At 33.1% G+C, this 16,067-nt stretch overlaps 2 protein-coding genes across 2 annotated transcripts; one reads left to right on the forward strand and one right to left on the reverse strand.

Annotated features, from left to right (window-relative positions):
* The first annotated feature begins 1,235 nt into the window (after positions 1-1,235).
* Positions 1,236-12,670, forward strand: LOC18034152. The gene is made up of 15 exons (XM_024179089.1): positions 1,236-1,579; positions 1,658-1,792; positions 2,305-2,391; positions 3,165-3,236; positions 4,718-4,919; positions 5,758-5,876; positions 6,873-7,265; positions 7,378-7,512; positions 7,992-8,108; positions 8,693-8,848; positions 9,042-9,281; positions 10,588-10,754; positions 10,839-10,953; positions 11,149-11,229; positions 12,101-12,670. The coding sequence occupies exons 1-15, from the start codon at positions 1,451-1,453 to the stop codon at positions 12,311-12,313; spliced, it is 2,361 nt and encodes a 786-aa protein (XP_024034857.1). The 5' UTR covers positions 1,236-1,450; the 3' UTR covers positions 12,314-12,670.
* Positions 12,671-12,912: 242 nt separating this feature from the next.
* Positions 12,913-15,386, reverse strand: LOC18034206 (alpha-ketoglutarate-dependent dioxygenase alkB homolog 6). The gene is made up of 7 exons (XM_024179090.1): positions 15,175-15,386; positions 15,027-15,087; positions 14,868-14,906; positions 13,707-13,819; positions 13,359-13,590; positions 13,228-13,274; positions 12,913-13,128 (listed from the first exon to the last, which is right to left on the reverse strand). The coding sequence occupies exons 1-7, from the start codon at positions 15,280-15,282 to the stop codon at positions 12,976-12,978; spliced, it is 753 nt and encodes a 250-aa protein (XP_024034858.1). The 5' UTR covers positions 15,283-15,386; the 3' UTR covers positions 12,913-12,975.
* Between the last annotated feature and the right edge of the window lie 681 nt (positions 15,387-16,067).

The raw sequence follows: 16,067 nt of genomic DNA on the forward strand, positions 1-16,067 counted from the left end.
ATTTTGTGTCGATGATTACAAACGAGAATTCTCTTCAGGGGGTGTTTGATACCCCTCATTACATGGAATTGCATTGCATTAGGAATGTAGCCCCATGTTTGGAGCACTAAACTACTGCATTATGGTGCATTATAATGCACCCTAATGCAGTAATTGAGCTCATTAGCTAACCCAACATTTATTATTTAATATTATAGTTGCCGCACTAGCTTAGTTTTTTTTTCACTTTATAATAATAATAAATGAATATAATTTTTAATTTAATGTTATATTATATAATATTGTATTTTACTTTTTTAAATTATAATTTTAATATAAATTAACAAATTTATTATTTAATAATATTATATTATATTTTAATTTTTATTATATTAAATATATAACTAAATAATGTATTATTTAATTATATTAATTAATATATAAATTGATTAATCTTTAATAAGTTAATATAACTAATAATAAATATTTAAATATGAATAATATTAATTGAAAATTAATAATGTAAATAATTACTGGATTATTTAACACAATTCATTTTCTTAGTGAATGAATTATATCACTTTATTACTCTTTAATTATTTTGTGATGTGTATAAACTTTTATTCTATCATCCTAAGATGATTTTTGAATTAATTTTGAAGATTTTAACTATTTATTTATGTTATTAAATTATTTAGAGATTATTTGAATAAATTATTTATTTCGATCTTTATTTCACAGGTTATTTAGAAAATATTGAAAAATACACCTTCAAAATTTTAAGACTATGAACTTCGGAAAAATTATGACTTTTTTAAATAAATTTAATAAAAATGTTAACATTTTAAAATTTAAGACCTTTATATTTATTATTTTTAAGTAATAATAAATATTATTTTCTAACTATATAAATTAATTAATTACAAAAAAATTAATATAGTACAATGCAGCTTTAAATATAATATAATTAAAAATTAATACAGTACTGTATAATACTAAATATTATATAAAATTATTATAATATAATATTAATATAATATAATATAATTGTATTAAGATAATACAATATAATAAAATACTATATAATGTGCTAAACACACCGGCAAGTTATTGTAGTGGGAATTTGTTTGATCGTATTGCAATTGTTTGATGAAATGTCTCATTGAATTATAATTTTTTGTTTCTTAATTTGAAACCTTTTTTATTTGTTCAAGATAAAGGCTCGTTACATTGCTTATGTAAATATAAAACGGAAATTATGTTTTATGGTGCTCACAGCATTTTACAAAAACCAGAATTAGAGTTGCACGGGGGTATAAAATTACTGTACAACTCTGATTCTTAGTTCAAATCCAGAATTTACAAAATCCAGACGTCAGTTCCTGAGGGGGAGCCTGACTCTATATGGTCTCAATTATTTCTAAAATCACAGTTGTTCCTTTGCGTTCCTGAGGGGGAGCCATTTTGTGCAATGGAGAAGCTGAAATCACTGGTTCCAAACAATCTTAAGCAAATGGTGGCACATAGCACTCCTGATGATCTTCCTTTAACATCTTCCTCTCTACTCGACTTCTTCCTCAACTTGCAGCAGTTTCACCAAGTAATGTCACTTTTCTTTTTCTTTTTCTTTTTATTTTCATGTTGGACAAATCTTTATTTATGTTTTATTTATTCTTAGATTGTTAGAGACTTGGCGGGTCAAGAGAGTGGTCTCTGTGCCAAGAACATTGACTCTGCTTTGGAACTGAAGCAAAAGGGAAATCAATATTATTTGAGCGGAGATTACAGTCATGCATTGAGCTGCTATACAAAGGTCTAAATCATGATTCTTTCTTTACCCCTAATCAGTTTTCCTTTCTAACTTGTTACCTGTGCAGATACTACGAAAATGAATTTACCTCATGCTTAATTCAGTCATAAATGTGAATGAATGAATGTGGGGTTTTTTTTTTTTTTTTTGAAACCTTAGTAAATTTCATTTTAAGTGAGTGGAAATAGCTTAGGCTGCAGGGATCAACAAGAATATTTGAATTTAAAGAGGAGCTAATTACAAATCTGTTTTGAACAAAGAATAAGTGATTGAGAATGACCTAAGAAATTGAGCTGGGAAAATGAGGGATGGCTTTGTCGATTTTGTAACATTATACTTGCAATAATGGAGTATAGAACTCACATTGATCATCCACTTGGTTTTCATATCCAAGATTGCTTATATTCCAAAGTAAAAAGCAGAAATCATGTATTTAGCTCTCTGGGGATGTACAGTTACATATCAGTTGATCCTTTTATTTATTCTTTTTTCTGTTCTGATAATTTGTGGAACAGGCTCTGCGTGTTGCTCCAATGGATGCCAATGACAAGGACAGGAATTTGGTTGCAACATTGTATGTGAATAGGGCTTCAGTATTGCAAGTGAGTCCGGTTTCTCTCACCATCTCAGTATGTAGGTCAGTGTGTGGCTTGCATAAAATTGAATTACCTCATAATTCAGTTGAAATAAAAAACCATGAAAGTTTATAGGACTGCCATCTGGTCCCCTTGTGTATCTGTTATCAAAGTATGTTATTAATGGTCGCACTCTTTAGCTTCACTGAACTTTAATTATTATGTGCAACGGCTGAGAGATTTGGACTGGTGCATCAGAGATTGATGCATCTAGGATTACTGTTGTTGAGCCCTGTGTAATGCCCATACTGATGGTGCAAGAATAATATCTTTTACCACATTAACTTATATCTTCATCGTTTTAAAAGAGCCAAGTTTAACTACTTTCCACTTGGCTTGTTTATAGTTTAGACTGAAATCAATTTTGAACCTGTTGAATAATGTAAATCATCTGAATGAACCAAAGCAGGCTTTTATTTACTATTTGAGCTGACTTATGCCATATATGGTAGGCTATTTATTTTTCTTGGTTATTGATCCTACTACTTGTTCAAGTGAATCTATAGTAGACTGGTTTACGAACTTATCATAGCAAGAAGTTAGGGCAAGTAGACATTGTTATAAAAAAAAATAATAATAATGACAAACAATAAATAGTGAGAGGTGTACGCATTATTTACAAAGATATAAAATATATATCATTGGGAGAATGTTCACTTTTCAATCTTTATATTGATTTAAATCTTCTATCTTCCTAAGCTCATTTATTGATTTATTACAGTGTTGAAAACCTTTTTTAGAAACGGGATCATCTAGTGGAGTGCCTACAAGATTGCAATCGAGCTGTTCAAATTTGTCCAAGCTATGCAAAGGTATTATACTTTTCGGATTTATTACATAATTCTGATAGTGTATGTTTTTAAAATAACTCAGATTGATCGAACATAAAATTTTAATATGTCCCTAATGGGATATCCCAGTAGTTGTTTAGACCATTTGCCGTAGAAGGAATATCAATCCTTCTCTTACCAACCTTGGAGGGGAAATTATTTATACTTTCTGTTCGTATTATGGTTGGACTGGGAACCTGAAAAAATACATATCAGATTTTACTATGACTAATTATGTTGCAGTGCACTTCATCAGTTGGCTTGAGTTCTTGAGTTGAAAATGTCTAACATGGTATCAAAGGCAAATCTAGTTTTGTACACCAATAAGAAATGTAATCTATCTTTTATATCTTTTATTCATCTTTCTGATGTCTAATCTCTTAAATATAAGCTCAAAATGAGAAGTCACATGTGTTAATTTTGTCACTAGCATCATTGTGAACGTGATAATTGCATAATTTTCAAGGAAATTTTGTGGTGTTAATATCAATGTTTTGGTTTGAAAATATTATCCACCTACACCGTGATTGTGTGTACATCAAGTTCAGGAACTTATTTTGAAAATTGATTAAAAGCCTACAATATGTAATTTTTGTCCCTTTTTTAAATGATATTGTCTCTTTTCTGTTACTTTGTACTAAATAATGTACACTTTTAAACCAGATGTATGAACCTAATACTAAGGAGACATAATGTAGGGAGATGAAATATTTTCCCTTTCTTTATCGTCTAAGAAAAATTAGATTTATTAGCTTCAGATCTGGCTTGTGATACATATTACAGATATGCTATGTATATTGGAAGGATCCAATCTTTGGTGAAGGTGGAGGTTCACTATGATACTAGCTTCCACAGATCACAGCTTCCAGATTTTGGTTTTCTATGTTGAAGGAGGGCAAAGACAAAATTATCAATCAAGGTTTCTTAAATTAAATAATATAATGTAATGTAAGTATGATGTAATGAAGTATCTATATGCTATTCTGAATACGTGGAGATACATTGAGTCTGAACATATTCACATTTCAGTCCAATCCTTGATACTGGAATTAAATTAAACTCTCAAGAAATTGAGTTTGGCTCTGAAAGGTTGGACCTCTATGATTACTACTTTGACTTTCCTTTTTGGTACTTTGGCCCTTTTTCTTTTATCTTCTGTTAGCAAAACAGGAAATAGTGTTCCTTGTGGAAAACGTAAGCTTGTGTTTAACATGTGCTTCCCACTTTATTTTGCGTTCACATGTATTTCATTTGTAGTCGCATCTCCATGCGTCCACTCATAATCCAAAAGAACTTTCAGGGGAAATTTGTTCAGATTTGGTATTATTATGTATGCTTATCATACATAAGGATATAAAATGTTACAATCTCTATTCTAACGCCCTTTTGGATTATATGATGGCATACTCTTATTCATATGACAGCTTCTGTCTATCACCAAAAATGACATTTTCCTCTCACAGGCATGGTACAGGAGAGGTAAGGTGAATGTTTCTTTGGAAAATCATGACGATGCAGTTCATGACTTAACTATTGCTAAAAATAGAGAGTCTTCATTGGCTGGAAAGAAGCAGATAGAAAGTGAACTGAAGATAATTTTGGACCAGTCTAATAGAACAAGCAATAAAGTGGTTCAGCACACCAAGAACAATCTCAGAGTTTCAGGTAAGTGGCTTTTACCATTGGGCAGTTTTAGTGTATGTTTTGACTTTATCATTATCATTAATTTATATTGCACCTAGTCTTATGTAAATCGTTAAACATATATTAACCATTTTGCTTCTGTATCTGGGAGAAACTATATTTGATTCCTAAAATTGTGAATTTGATGACACTGTCTGCCCTTTATTTCCCTATAAATCACATCATAGCAAGCACACACCAGTGTAATGTCAATTCTATGTTTATTAACTATTTTTGGCTCTTTATTCATATTTTCTTTTTGCACTTTGGTTACATTTACAATCTTATTTTTATTTCAATTTTATGATCAGCCAAGCTTTCTTCTCAAAATCAATTTTTCCCCTAAGGTGTGGTAATGCATTTGGCAAGCCTTCAAGAAATGAGAGCTATAAATTTTGTATATTTGTTCTTCACCTACCTAAATTTTTTCCGTCTTGTCTTGTGTATAATTACGTAACTTCGTCATCATGACAGCACCATGACTAGTAAAACAGTCCATCATCTCTACTGATAAGTCATAGGTATGCCTAGTGAAGTTCATTTCTGTCCAAATTGTACTTATCGAGATCTTTTGTTCATCAATAGCAAAGCTAGGAAAGAAAGAACCTTTTTTCTTCCTTCAACCCCATCAGATTATGAAGATGTGAATGCACCTTTCTATAAGAATGCTTTGGGTTTCAAGGAACTTCAGTGTAACATTTGCATGCTCTGATTCCTTGGTTAATTTTATTGTATTTTGTTATTCCTAATATATCAACTTGTAATGAATGGTGTTCTTATTTTGATTGCATGACTAACATGGTACCTGCATTTGTTACAGATGAGTCAGTCCAAGTCCAACTACAGTGTGTTACTACTCCTGATAAAGGAAGGGGCATAACTTCACAGTATGACATTCCTGAAGGTTCCTTGGTGCACAGTGAAGAACCATATGCTGTGGTATTAACTTTAGTACATTTTGTCTCTCCTATAATGCTTACTTTAGTTGAATTCTGATCTATATGCTTAATGGAAGCCCAATTGTCTCTTGGAATAAGCATAGTGTGATGTCCAACTAAAGCTATCATCTTATTCAAGCACGGTAAATGACAGATGTACTAAAGTTATGACAAAAACAAAAGTTTTCACAGTCAAGAAGATGGAAGATGACTTCAAAAGAACTTTCTACAGTAGATAATATAAAACACATGCTAATTTTCTCACACAATCTAATTTACATTCAACTGATTCAAGCACTGTGAATCCATGTGCTAATGTACTCACACAACTTAATTGTTTCGTTTCTTTTCCCCATTGACATTGGAGAAGTACTTGATGTTTCCATGAGAGTCAAAAACATGTCTTTTGATCCTCGTCTAAACCACAACAATTATTCCCTATTCAGTGTCCAACAGTATATTATAAGGCTAGATCAAGAGTACTTATAGTTTACATAATTTTATTACATGATTTTTTTCACAATTGGATTAGTATACTGTAAACTATTAATATTGTGTCTCACATGTGCATTGATTATGGAGCATTAATTACGCACATCAGATTCGATCTCAACCATTAAAAGTGCAATAATCCAATGGTAATATAGTACCACTGTGCATGTAATGGAGGAAAATAATAATAACATTAACGAAAGGAGATGGAGATTGAAAACTTGGAGGGTTTTCAATAGGTTGGATTGTGTCCTTGCAAGTATGGGCTCTCCATATAGAGGACCATGAAGTAGATCTTTTGTCATCTTTCAAGTCTTGTTTTTCACTGGAATAGAGTGGGTGCCTTGTCATGTGGATATTGTTGTTGAACCATTGTCCTAATTTGGCCCTTTCTGTGCCCTTTCTGGGTTTTATTGATTGGACCCTTCACATGTGTTGTGTAAGGTCTTAACCTTTGTTTCTGCTGAATAGAAATATAATCTTTAATTGGCACCATAATCTGCAGACTATCTCGAAGCACTGTCGGGAAACTCATTGCCATTACTGCTTAAATGAACTACCAGCAGATGCAATCCCTTGTACATCATGTTCAATACCATTGTATTGCTCCCGTCGTTGCCGAGGACAAGCAGGAGGACAAGTGTTCAAGAACTGTCCAATGGAACGTAACATTAATGATAGCGTCTTTGACAATCTTGAAGAGTATATTTCACAGATTACGTTAGACAATGATTTTTATCCGGAAGATGAGCACATTTTCGAACATAAACATGAATGTAAAGGTGTGCACTGGCCTGTAATATTGCCTTCTGATGTAGTTTTGGCTGGACGTGTCCTGGTCAAATCTGTACAGAAAAATGGAGTTTCTATGGATGTCCCTAACCTCTTAGGAAAATTGGTACATCTCTTGACTGAAATTTGTGCATTATATTGAGTTGCAGTCTAGTTCAGTGAAACTATCTTTTTATCTATTTTAGTTGTCTGCCTACGGTCTTTATATTTTCTTGTAGGAACTTTCGCACAACTACTCGCAGGTTTCTTCAGAAAGCAAATTAGAATCACATATATATGCGATAGTATTGTTATATTGTCTCCAACACTCTTATGGCTTTGAACTTCCAATAAATGGAGCCTCGGTATCCCAGGTTGGTTCTTTCTCTCTTCTCTCTAAATAGTCTTTAATAGTAATTCAGTTGAAGTTGTTTGGTCAAAGAAAGGGACAGAAAGAAGATTCCTTTATTCTTTTTGAAAACTAAGAATAAAGTTATCTCCTCTCTCACTACTATCCACTTTGATTGATTTTATTCGTTGGTTACTGAACTGAGCATGTATTATTCATGTCTTTAATATTGTTTCTGTGCTCTTGGTGTGCAATATATCCATTATTTCTGTGTGTGTTTGTTATATGTAGTATTCTTCATGAATTGAGGGTCAATCTGCATTCCCTAGTAGTTCTGTTTAAATTTTTACATGTCTTGCTTTCAAATATGTTTACATTCTTGATTTATTTAATAAAATTGTTGATATATTTTGCTCGTAATCTTCAGATTCCAAATTCATCAATTTCTTCCTTGGATGAATTTTAATCCTTAGCATGTTTTGTGCCATTTTCATGTTGTTACAGGTTGTCATACTTATATCTCAAATAAGGGTGAATTCTTTGGCAATTGTCCGCATGGATTCCAATAATTATGGACAATCGGATCATGTATCAAGTGGAAGCACTTGTACTGTGGAACAGGTTTGTGTTAATTCTTAAACCTCTATCCATCCTCATTCCTTCTCCCAACACTTGTATTGCTTTTTTCTCCATTTTCTGACAACTATTTAGAAATGCCAATCGGAGGTATAATCCTTATGTACATTGCAAACATGGGAGCACTAAATATAAAAACATAAACATTCATTCCTACAGCCACATTGATGAACTCCACAAATCAAACATGAAAATTAAGTGGAAAAAACAAGAAAACAAACTCTGTGACAACCTAAGTTTATTCCTGTAGATCCAACTGCGATTCTTCATCTAAGGCTAAATGCCTTTTCCCTTCAGAGGCTGTGAAACACATTTTCAAGCCAAAATCAGATATCCAAGCCTTACACTGTCTGTTCCTAGTATGTCTTAACAGAATCATATAGGTATACTGGACGGTATTGTTCTGAGTTGTCATTGAAAATTCCCTAGTATGATAATCAACAATCTTTTACTGTAGTAAGACTTGTCTCATAAAACCATGTAATTGTGATTGCTGACAATCAACTTCAATCAATACATGATGTTCATCCTCAAACTATATTATCTAATGATATTTGTTACTTGTACAGGTCAGAGTAGGTCTGGCTATTTATACAGCTGGCAGTTTGTTCAACCATTCTTGCCTGCCAAACATTCATGCATATTTTCTTTCTCGCACACTCATGATACGAACAACAGAGTTTGTGCCCTCAGGTTATCCCCTGGAGTTGTCCTATGGCCCTCAGGTATTTATAGTTTCGACCTCTTAGATTATCAAATTCAGTCCATCACTGTATGACTGTGATGTTTCCTGTGTGCTCTTGACTTATTGCATTAAAGCAGATATATTGAAGTTGGTAAACTTGTTTCCCTTTTTAAATTTCAGATCACCAAATGGTGCGAACAATAAAATGATGTCTAGTTCACTTTATTTTACAGGTTGGGCAGTGGGACTGTAAAGACCGCCTTAAGTTTTTGGAGGATGAGTACTCTTTCCGTTGTCAGTGCAGTGGTTGTTCAGAATTGAATACATCTGATCTGGTTATAAATGCTTTCTGTTGTGTCGATCCAAATTGTCCTGGTGTGGTTTTGGATAACTCCATCCTGAATTGTGAAAAGCAGAAACGTAAGCACTTACCTGCAGTTCCTCAATGTAGTAGCTCAGTACCTCACTTGCAGGTACTTCAATTGCTCTGTCATTTAAGTTTAGCAGGTCCTTGATGCTTTTATTAGATTTTAATTGAACATATTCTCTCAATAACTAAAAGCCCCGGATATTTCTTGAGCATTTAAGAGTGCATTTGGTATTTTTTATGAAATTCCAAGATTTGAGTATGCGTCTGGTATTATTCTTCCTACTCTGTATTTTAAACACAAAAGCTGTAATACACATTCGGTAGATGTAATTGAAAATAATAAAAACGGTGAATATGTATTAGGTAGTGCTATTTTAAAAAACAGTTGTTATGCAAGTTATATTTGTGGTTTAAAAAGAAAGTTATTTAAAGACTATTTTAACATATGGAAGACTTTTACTTCTACAAGGAAACATTTAGTTTTCAAATTTTGCCTTAGAAATTATGAATTTATCTTCTATGGACCAAACTTGAATTCTTGTACTCTACCACCAACAGCGGGCCCCTGATTGTATTCAAGACATTCCCTAAAGACATGGGCTATTTGATCGTTATTTCTTCAAGTCCTTTTAATAGGTTGGTTAAATCTATATTCTTAGTGCAGTAGTGCATTCAGCTAAGGCCTTCTCCACTCTACCTATTTTTTGACCAAAGAAGAATCCCATTTGTCACACACCACCTAAAATTCCAAGCCAAAGTGGAATCTGGACCCAAAAATTTGTTTTGATTTATATTTAATTTTCCTTCACCAATTGATCCGCCATGATTAACTCTCTGTTATCAGATAAAGCATTGGAGAGCTAGACTAACACTTCCTATTCCATATTTCTCTCAAGACCCACACTCATTAGGAAATTTTCTTGGATAGAATATGGATGAAGAAATACACTGCAAGAAGCCAAGAAATTAACAATATTGGTCTTCTTCCACATTAGTTCTCTTTCGGAGTCAGGGAGAAAGGCAGACTCTTTTGTAGAAGGGGAGCCCCAAAAAAAAAAATTCTAAGAATTAAAAAAAACCAAAAAAAGAGGGGGAGAAAAGTTATGGTAGAGATTGTGTATTTGTGTTTAATTTGGTTGGAAAGGAAACCAGGTAGGTTGCGGAGAAGTACACAGATTCGCGTCGCATGTTTTAATTTGTTTCAAGGAATATTTTATAATTTGTTTTGCAAAATGCAGAGAACGCCTAAAAGTTGTTTCCTATATCTGTGCCACTTGTGTTTTGCATTTTCTGAATCTCTTTTTATAATATAGTCACCAAGCATGTACTTCACCCAGATTTTGGAAACAAAAATGAAAGTGGGCTCCATAAAAGAGTACGGAACAGGCCCTAATTTTATGATCTTTCAGGTTGGCAAGCTTAGTAGTGATTACATTGGTTTAGTGGCTTACCTTTTACTTGAGGAAAACAATAGAACCTCTCGTTATGGTCCTGGATACTGTTTGAAATGTGGTTCTGATCGTGATCTGGAATCTTCATATGCAACTGTGGATGAAGCTTGGATTTATATCAGAAGGTATAATTTACTATTTTTTTATCTGCACTACGTTGGTTTCATTCTTCTTACCGTTTTCACAGAAGAATATTCAATTCTTGATAGGTTGCAGGATGCAATAATTTCAAAAGAAATCTCAAGAGCTGTACTTTTAGATGCTTCAAGATTTCTTGGTCTGCTGAGATCAATATTGCATGCTTACAACAAGAGAATAGCCGAAGTGAGTTCTAAAGTCCCTAGTTTAATACATGTTTCGTTATTTACTTATTTGCAGTTGCTTTTATCTGCAGTGTCACTATATGAATTGAGTGACTATACTATAGCTCCATTCATCTGGTCAACAGAGAAGTACTTAAATGATTATGATTTTAATAAGAACAACAGGTAAATAACAGTGTGCATGACTTCTTTGCAGGCAGAGGACAATCTTGCGCAGGCATCTTGTTTGGTTGGAGACTTAATTTCTGCAAGGGACCATTGTAAAGCGTCAATTGAGGTAAACTTTTTGTTAGGACAGTGTTATAACAGGCTACAAATCTTGTTACAAGATTTTATGGTAGATAGTCACCTAGTTATTGTGTGAGGATGAATTAGGAATATTCAATTATATGTTGCTTGGTACGGAAATGTGCAATTCTTTTGAGCTTTTTTTTTCTCTTTTTTTCTTTTTTCCCTTTACATAATGTGAAGTTTTTTATGCTGCAAGGTTGTTGAGAGAGAGAGAGCGAGAGAAATGAAATGTGTTAAATTATTTATTTATTTTTTAATTGTTTTGATCTGTTTGTTCTTCTAAAGTTTGATTTATTCATAAAAGAACATGTGTAAAACAAGGACAGTAGGAAGAAGAAATATGTGGGGAGTTAAAAAATATATATATATATATATTGTAACTCCGGACGATTGTACAAGAGGATTAGGAGGATATCATATGTGTCCATTATGAACAAAAGAATTCAGAATTATGTTTAAATTCAGCATGATCTTGATTATAGGGATCTATGGTCAGAGATAAGAACTGATTAAGTTTTGGTGTCTCTTGCTTATTGCTTGGTTTTATTAGGTTTCCCTTTGATTTTTGAGCCTATGGTAAATTTGATCATTTTTGGAAACTGTTGCAATTCTAGTGAAATGCCATGAGTCCTAAATCAATGTTTAGTTGTTTCATTATACAAAGTGTTTATTTTTATGGCCAAAGTTTTAAATATCTCTATTTCCTATTTAGGAATCCTCATTTATCTATTTAAAACATAAAGAGAATAACAGAGAATTTCACTTCTCTAAAGTTTCATTTAGAAGGTGTAGTTTCCTTGTTCTTCCAGGTTATGAGATTGGATTACAAACTTGCGTGTTTTATTATGCATTGGCAGATACTTGAAAAGCTTTATGGTCATAATCATATTGTCATTGGATATGAACTGGTGAAGCTTTCATCCATTCAGCTGTCCTTGGATGACCACAATGCTGTAGACACCATAAGTCGTCTGGCTGCAATATTTTTACACTACTTTGGATCACATGCAGAAACGATGTTCCCACATCTGCTATTCCTTCAGAGAGAGGCTCTTAAACTGCCCCAATAAGGATTCCTTCCTTTTTCCTAGTGAACAGTTTGTGGATCAGGTCCATCCTTCTAAAACCATGATTCAGTGTTTCTTCCTTGTTTCCTCTGACATTTTTGACTGTGGTCATGTTCGTTATGTGCTCTTTTTCTTATTGTAGCTTTTGCATAGTGTATACTTTGCATGTTATTTTGAGAAGAGAAGATGTAGATTTTAGGAGTACCTGTTCAAGCAATTTTCTTTTTTTAAATTTTAAACGTTGCGAGTTATGACTGATATTCTTCTTTCTAACTGTGTTGGATGATTATACCCTTCCTCCAGTTTGTTCAAATATTAGCCGCGCCATGTGACTTGAACCATTCAGCTATTGTATACATATGAGATATGAAACTGTATGTGTAATGAAATTGTTGATCTTGCACAAGAACTCAAGAAGATTATTAAACTTGCTAGTTTTTATGAACAACTTGCTACAGGTCGAGAACCGCATCCCTTTGCCAACTTTATGGGCAGGGATTCAGGTTCCCCACATAATCAACGATGCGCTGATTATAAATGGTTGGTCCCAGCAAACCATTATAAATTTGATAAGATGATTGCTTATAAATGGAGAAATCTTGGAATTTTAAACTTGCATTTCTATTGAACCCAGAACAAACAGAGTACATTGATAAAATTCAATTCTAAATCTTGAACAAGTGTTTGTGAACCTTCAACACCAGTCGACACGTCAATGAGATTCTGGTCGAAGTTCTGTGAATAACTTTGGGATCTCCTCTATTAATTACTTCAACAGCTTTCTCTGAGCTTGCCAATGCCTCAACCTCATTTTTAACCTGAAAAAAGGAATGTTGAGTACACAAGGCAAAATGGGCACGCCAATTCTTTCAAAAACGAGTCAAATGATGTAACTATAATAATGATGCCATTCTTACCCTGTCGTATTGATGAACTTCACTATCCTTTATACCGTGCAGGTAGTCTGTTAATCATATGCATGGTCATGTCAATTAATTGTGATTATAAACCAATTACACCACAAGTACATCAATGTATAAACACTTTCCAGAGTATGCATCGTCCTTGAAGATTAACAAACTGCGAGGCATTAATAGGATAGAAAAGGGATGGTGGCTATCCTTCCATTCGTTTTTTTCAGTCACAAATGCATCACCATTATAACTTTCAGGTACGATGTTGTTCTTCAATTTTGGATGGGGAGTGAAATCCATAACAACAGGTGATCCAAGAGATAAGATTGCTACAACAGGAAAATATGCAGGCCCATCCTGATGTGGCTGCAAAAACAATAATGTGATCAGAACCGATAATGTAATATTACACTAACCATTGTCAATAATAGACTTCAAAAGCTTTACAAAAAGAGACAGATATAAGAGGGCTCAGTGCAAACCATTATGCCTTGGTTAGGTTGGTATTCATTGATGAGAATGTGATTAATTGCTGAAGGGAACAGCCCTGATTTTTCATAGATTCTTCGCGTAATCATTGTAAGCCAAGGAGGTACTACAAGAGAGACAGACAGTTATTTTTGCATCCCGTATCAACAGGCAAATCATGAGTTTTCACAGTAATATGTTGCCACAAAAACCATATGTTTAAATGGTGAACAAAGGCATGTGTTCATTATGACTTGGTTAAAATACAACATAACAAATTAACAATACGAGGTTTACACAATCTGAGATGAACGAAGGCATGTAATTCATATCACATGCCAAGACATCCAGTTACCACTACTTGCTTTGACAGAAGGCAGTAATTATCACTTAGTTTACAGGAACATTAGCACATAGTTTTGTTGTCATCAGCTAGGAAACAGCTTATATTATGCAAATAATTTTACTAGTAGCTGCATGAGGTGAATGGAAGGGGCCTTAGGTGAAATTTGAGGTTTACACGTTCTGGATTACAACAAGAAGGTTTAATATGTCATTAAAAGATAAAGATGAACAAAACCTTGAATGATAGTGAGTGCAACATTTTAAAATTGTACTAGTGAAGCAAAATAACCATATGTTTGAACCTAATGACTTGGTTAAATACAACATAACAATAATCTGTAAGTTATCTGTAATCAAATATCACATGCCTAAGGCATAATGCAATGATAGCTGTTTAATCAATAAGCAATAATTCATAGCATCTTAAGATTAATAACACTGATATTTAGAATATCCTAACCACACCTTAGCATAACTCTTTTGCCATCTGCTCAAAACCACTTATATGGGCAAATAACTCTAGTGGTAACGGTACGGGGCTGTTTAGAAAAGAGAGTTAGATCATATTTGAGGTTTATGTTAGATCATATTTGAGGTTTATGTACTACACTACCGCACAGAGTTAAGAGTTAGAGCAGATTAAAAAATTATTGTGTATGCCAAAAAAGAGCAAGATGAACAAAAATCTTGGATGAATATGAGTGTCAAAAATTTTAAATCATACAAATGAAGCATAAAACACATAAACTATCAAATTAATACAACATTCACATAGTGCTGACATGATCAATCAAACAAGTTCATCTAAAACTTGGGATACAAATACTTACAATCTTGCGGCAGAAGACCCTTTTCATGGACAACACCACCTGTCGTTAACCAAGATACAAGGAACAAAAACACAAAAATCATACATATCAGCGATTTGAAACAAAGGGTTTCTCATAGATCATCTATTATACCAATTTGAAGTATAAAACATAACATACCCCAATTTTGTAATCTCCTATTTTTCAAAGACTTCCACTTTGACAGAGGAGCTCCATATATCTATGAACGAGAAGCAGTTATATTATCAAGAACACAAAGACGGCATAAAGAAAATGAAAAGTTAAGAAGAGGGGACAGCATAGCTACATTATTTAGGAGCTGTGTTTCTTCAATGTTTGTGATGAAATCAGGAACATACATCAGAGTTGGTAGATTCCCAACTGTGAACTGATTGAAATTCTCTGTTACTTCCATCTGCTCTCCAAATTCTTTCACAAATATTCAAAGCTAAATCATAGTACAAATAAATAAAAACCGAGCAGATCCGCCACTGCTATGGTTCCTCCTGTTTCTCTGGCTCTCTGCTGCAAAAGAGTTGAGCTATTAGCACCCCTTCAATTTCCTCTTAAAACCCATCATTGGCTGTTTACAACTTTACCCTTCATTAAAATTACACTTAAAGGCATAAATAGGAGTTCATGACAAACTCTTATTTTTTACGAATTTCATCATCTTCTTTTAAAATTAATAGTTTTATCTCAAAATTTTATGGCTGCTATATTTTTTTATTTTTTATTTTTACATATCCAAGATTTACGATCAACATCCATTTTCCTTTGCTTCTCAATAGTTGATGAGAATTTACGGAAAATTTACAACATGCTTCCATGAATAAAGGGTCGTAGAAGGCCTTTAGTTATGTTGAAAGTCTTAATTATTCACTGCATATATTACGAAATTCTGTCAACTAGTCATATATGTTCCAGAGGCGAGGATTTCTTGTTGATTTGTTATTGGCTTCAGATGATAAAGTGATTCAGGCTTTCAATTTAGAATCAATATGTCTCTAACTTAGGCTTTTGTTATAATACATAATGATGTAACATACATGATTATGTAGTAGTCGTTTGATGAAAATCCAACAGTTATAGAAATATAAGATAATAAAATCATGATATTTCCACAACCATTAGATTTTTATCAAACAGCTGCTACATAATCATGTATGTTACATCATTATGTAACATAACATTCTCCCT

The sequence above is a fragment of the Citrus clementina genome, unplaced genomic scaffold (assembly GCF_000493195.1).
Source record: "Citrus clementina cultivar Clemenules unplaced genomic scaffold, Citrus_clementina_v1.0 scaffold_8, whole genome shotgun sequence".
NCBI classification, from domain to species: domain Eukaryota; kingdom Viridiplantae; phylum Streptophyta; class Magnoliopsida; order Sapindales; family Rutaceae; genus Citrus; species Citrus x clementina.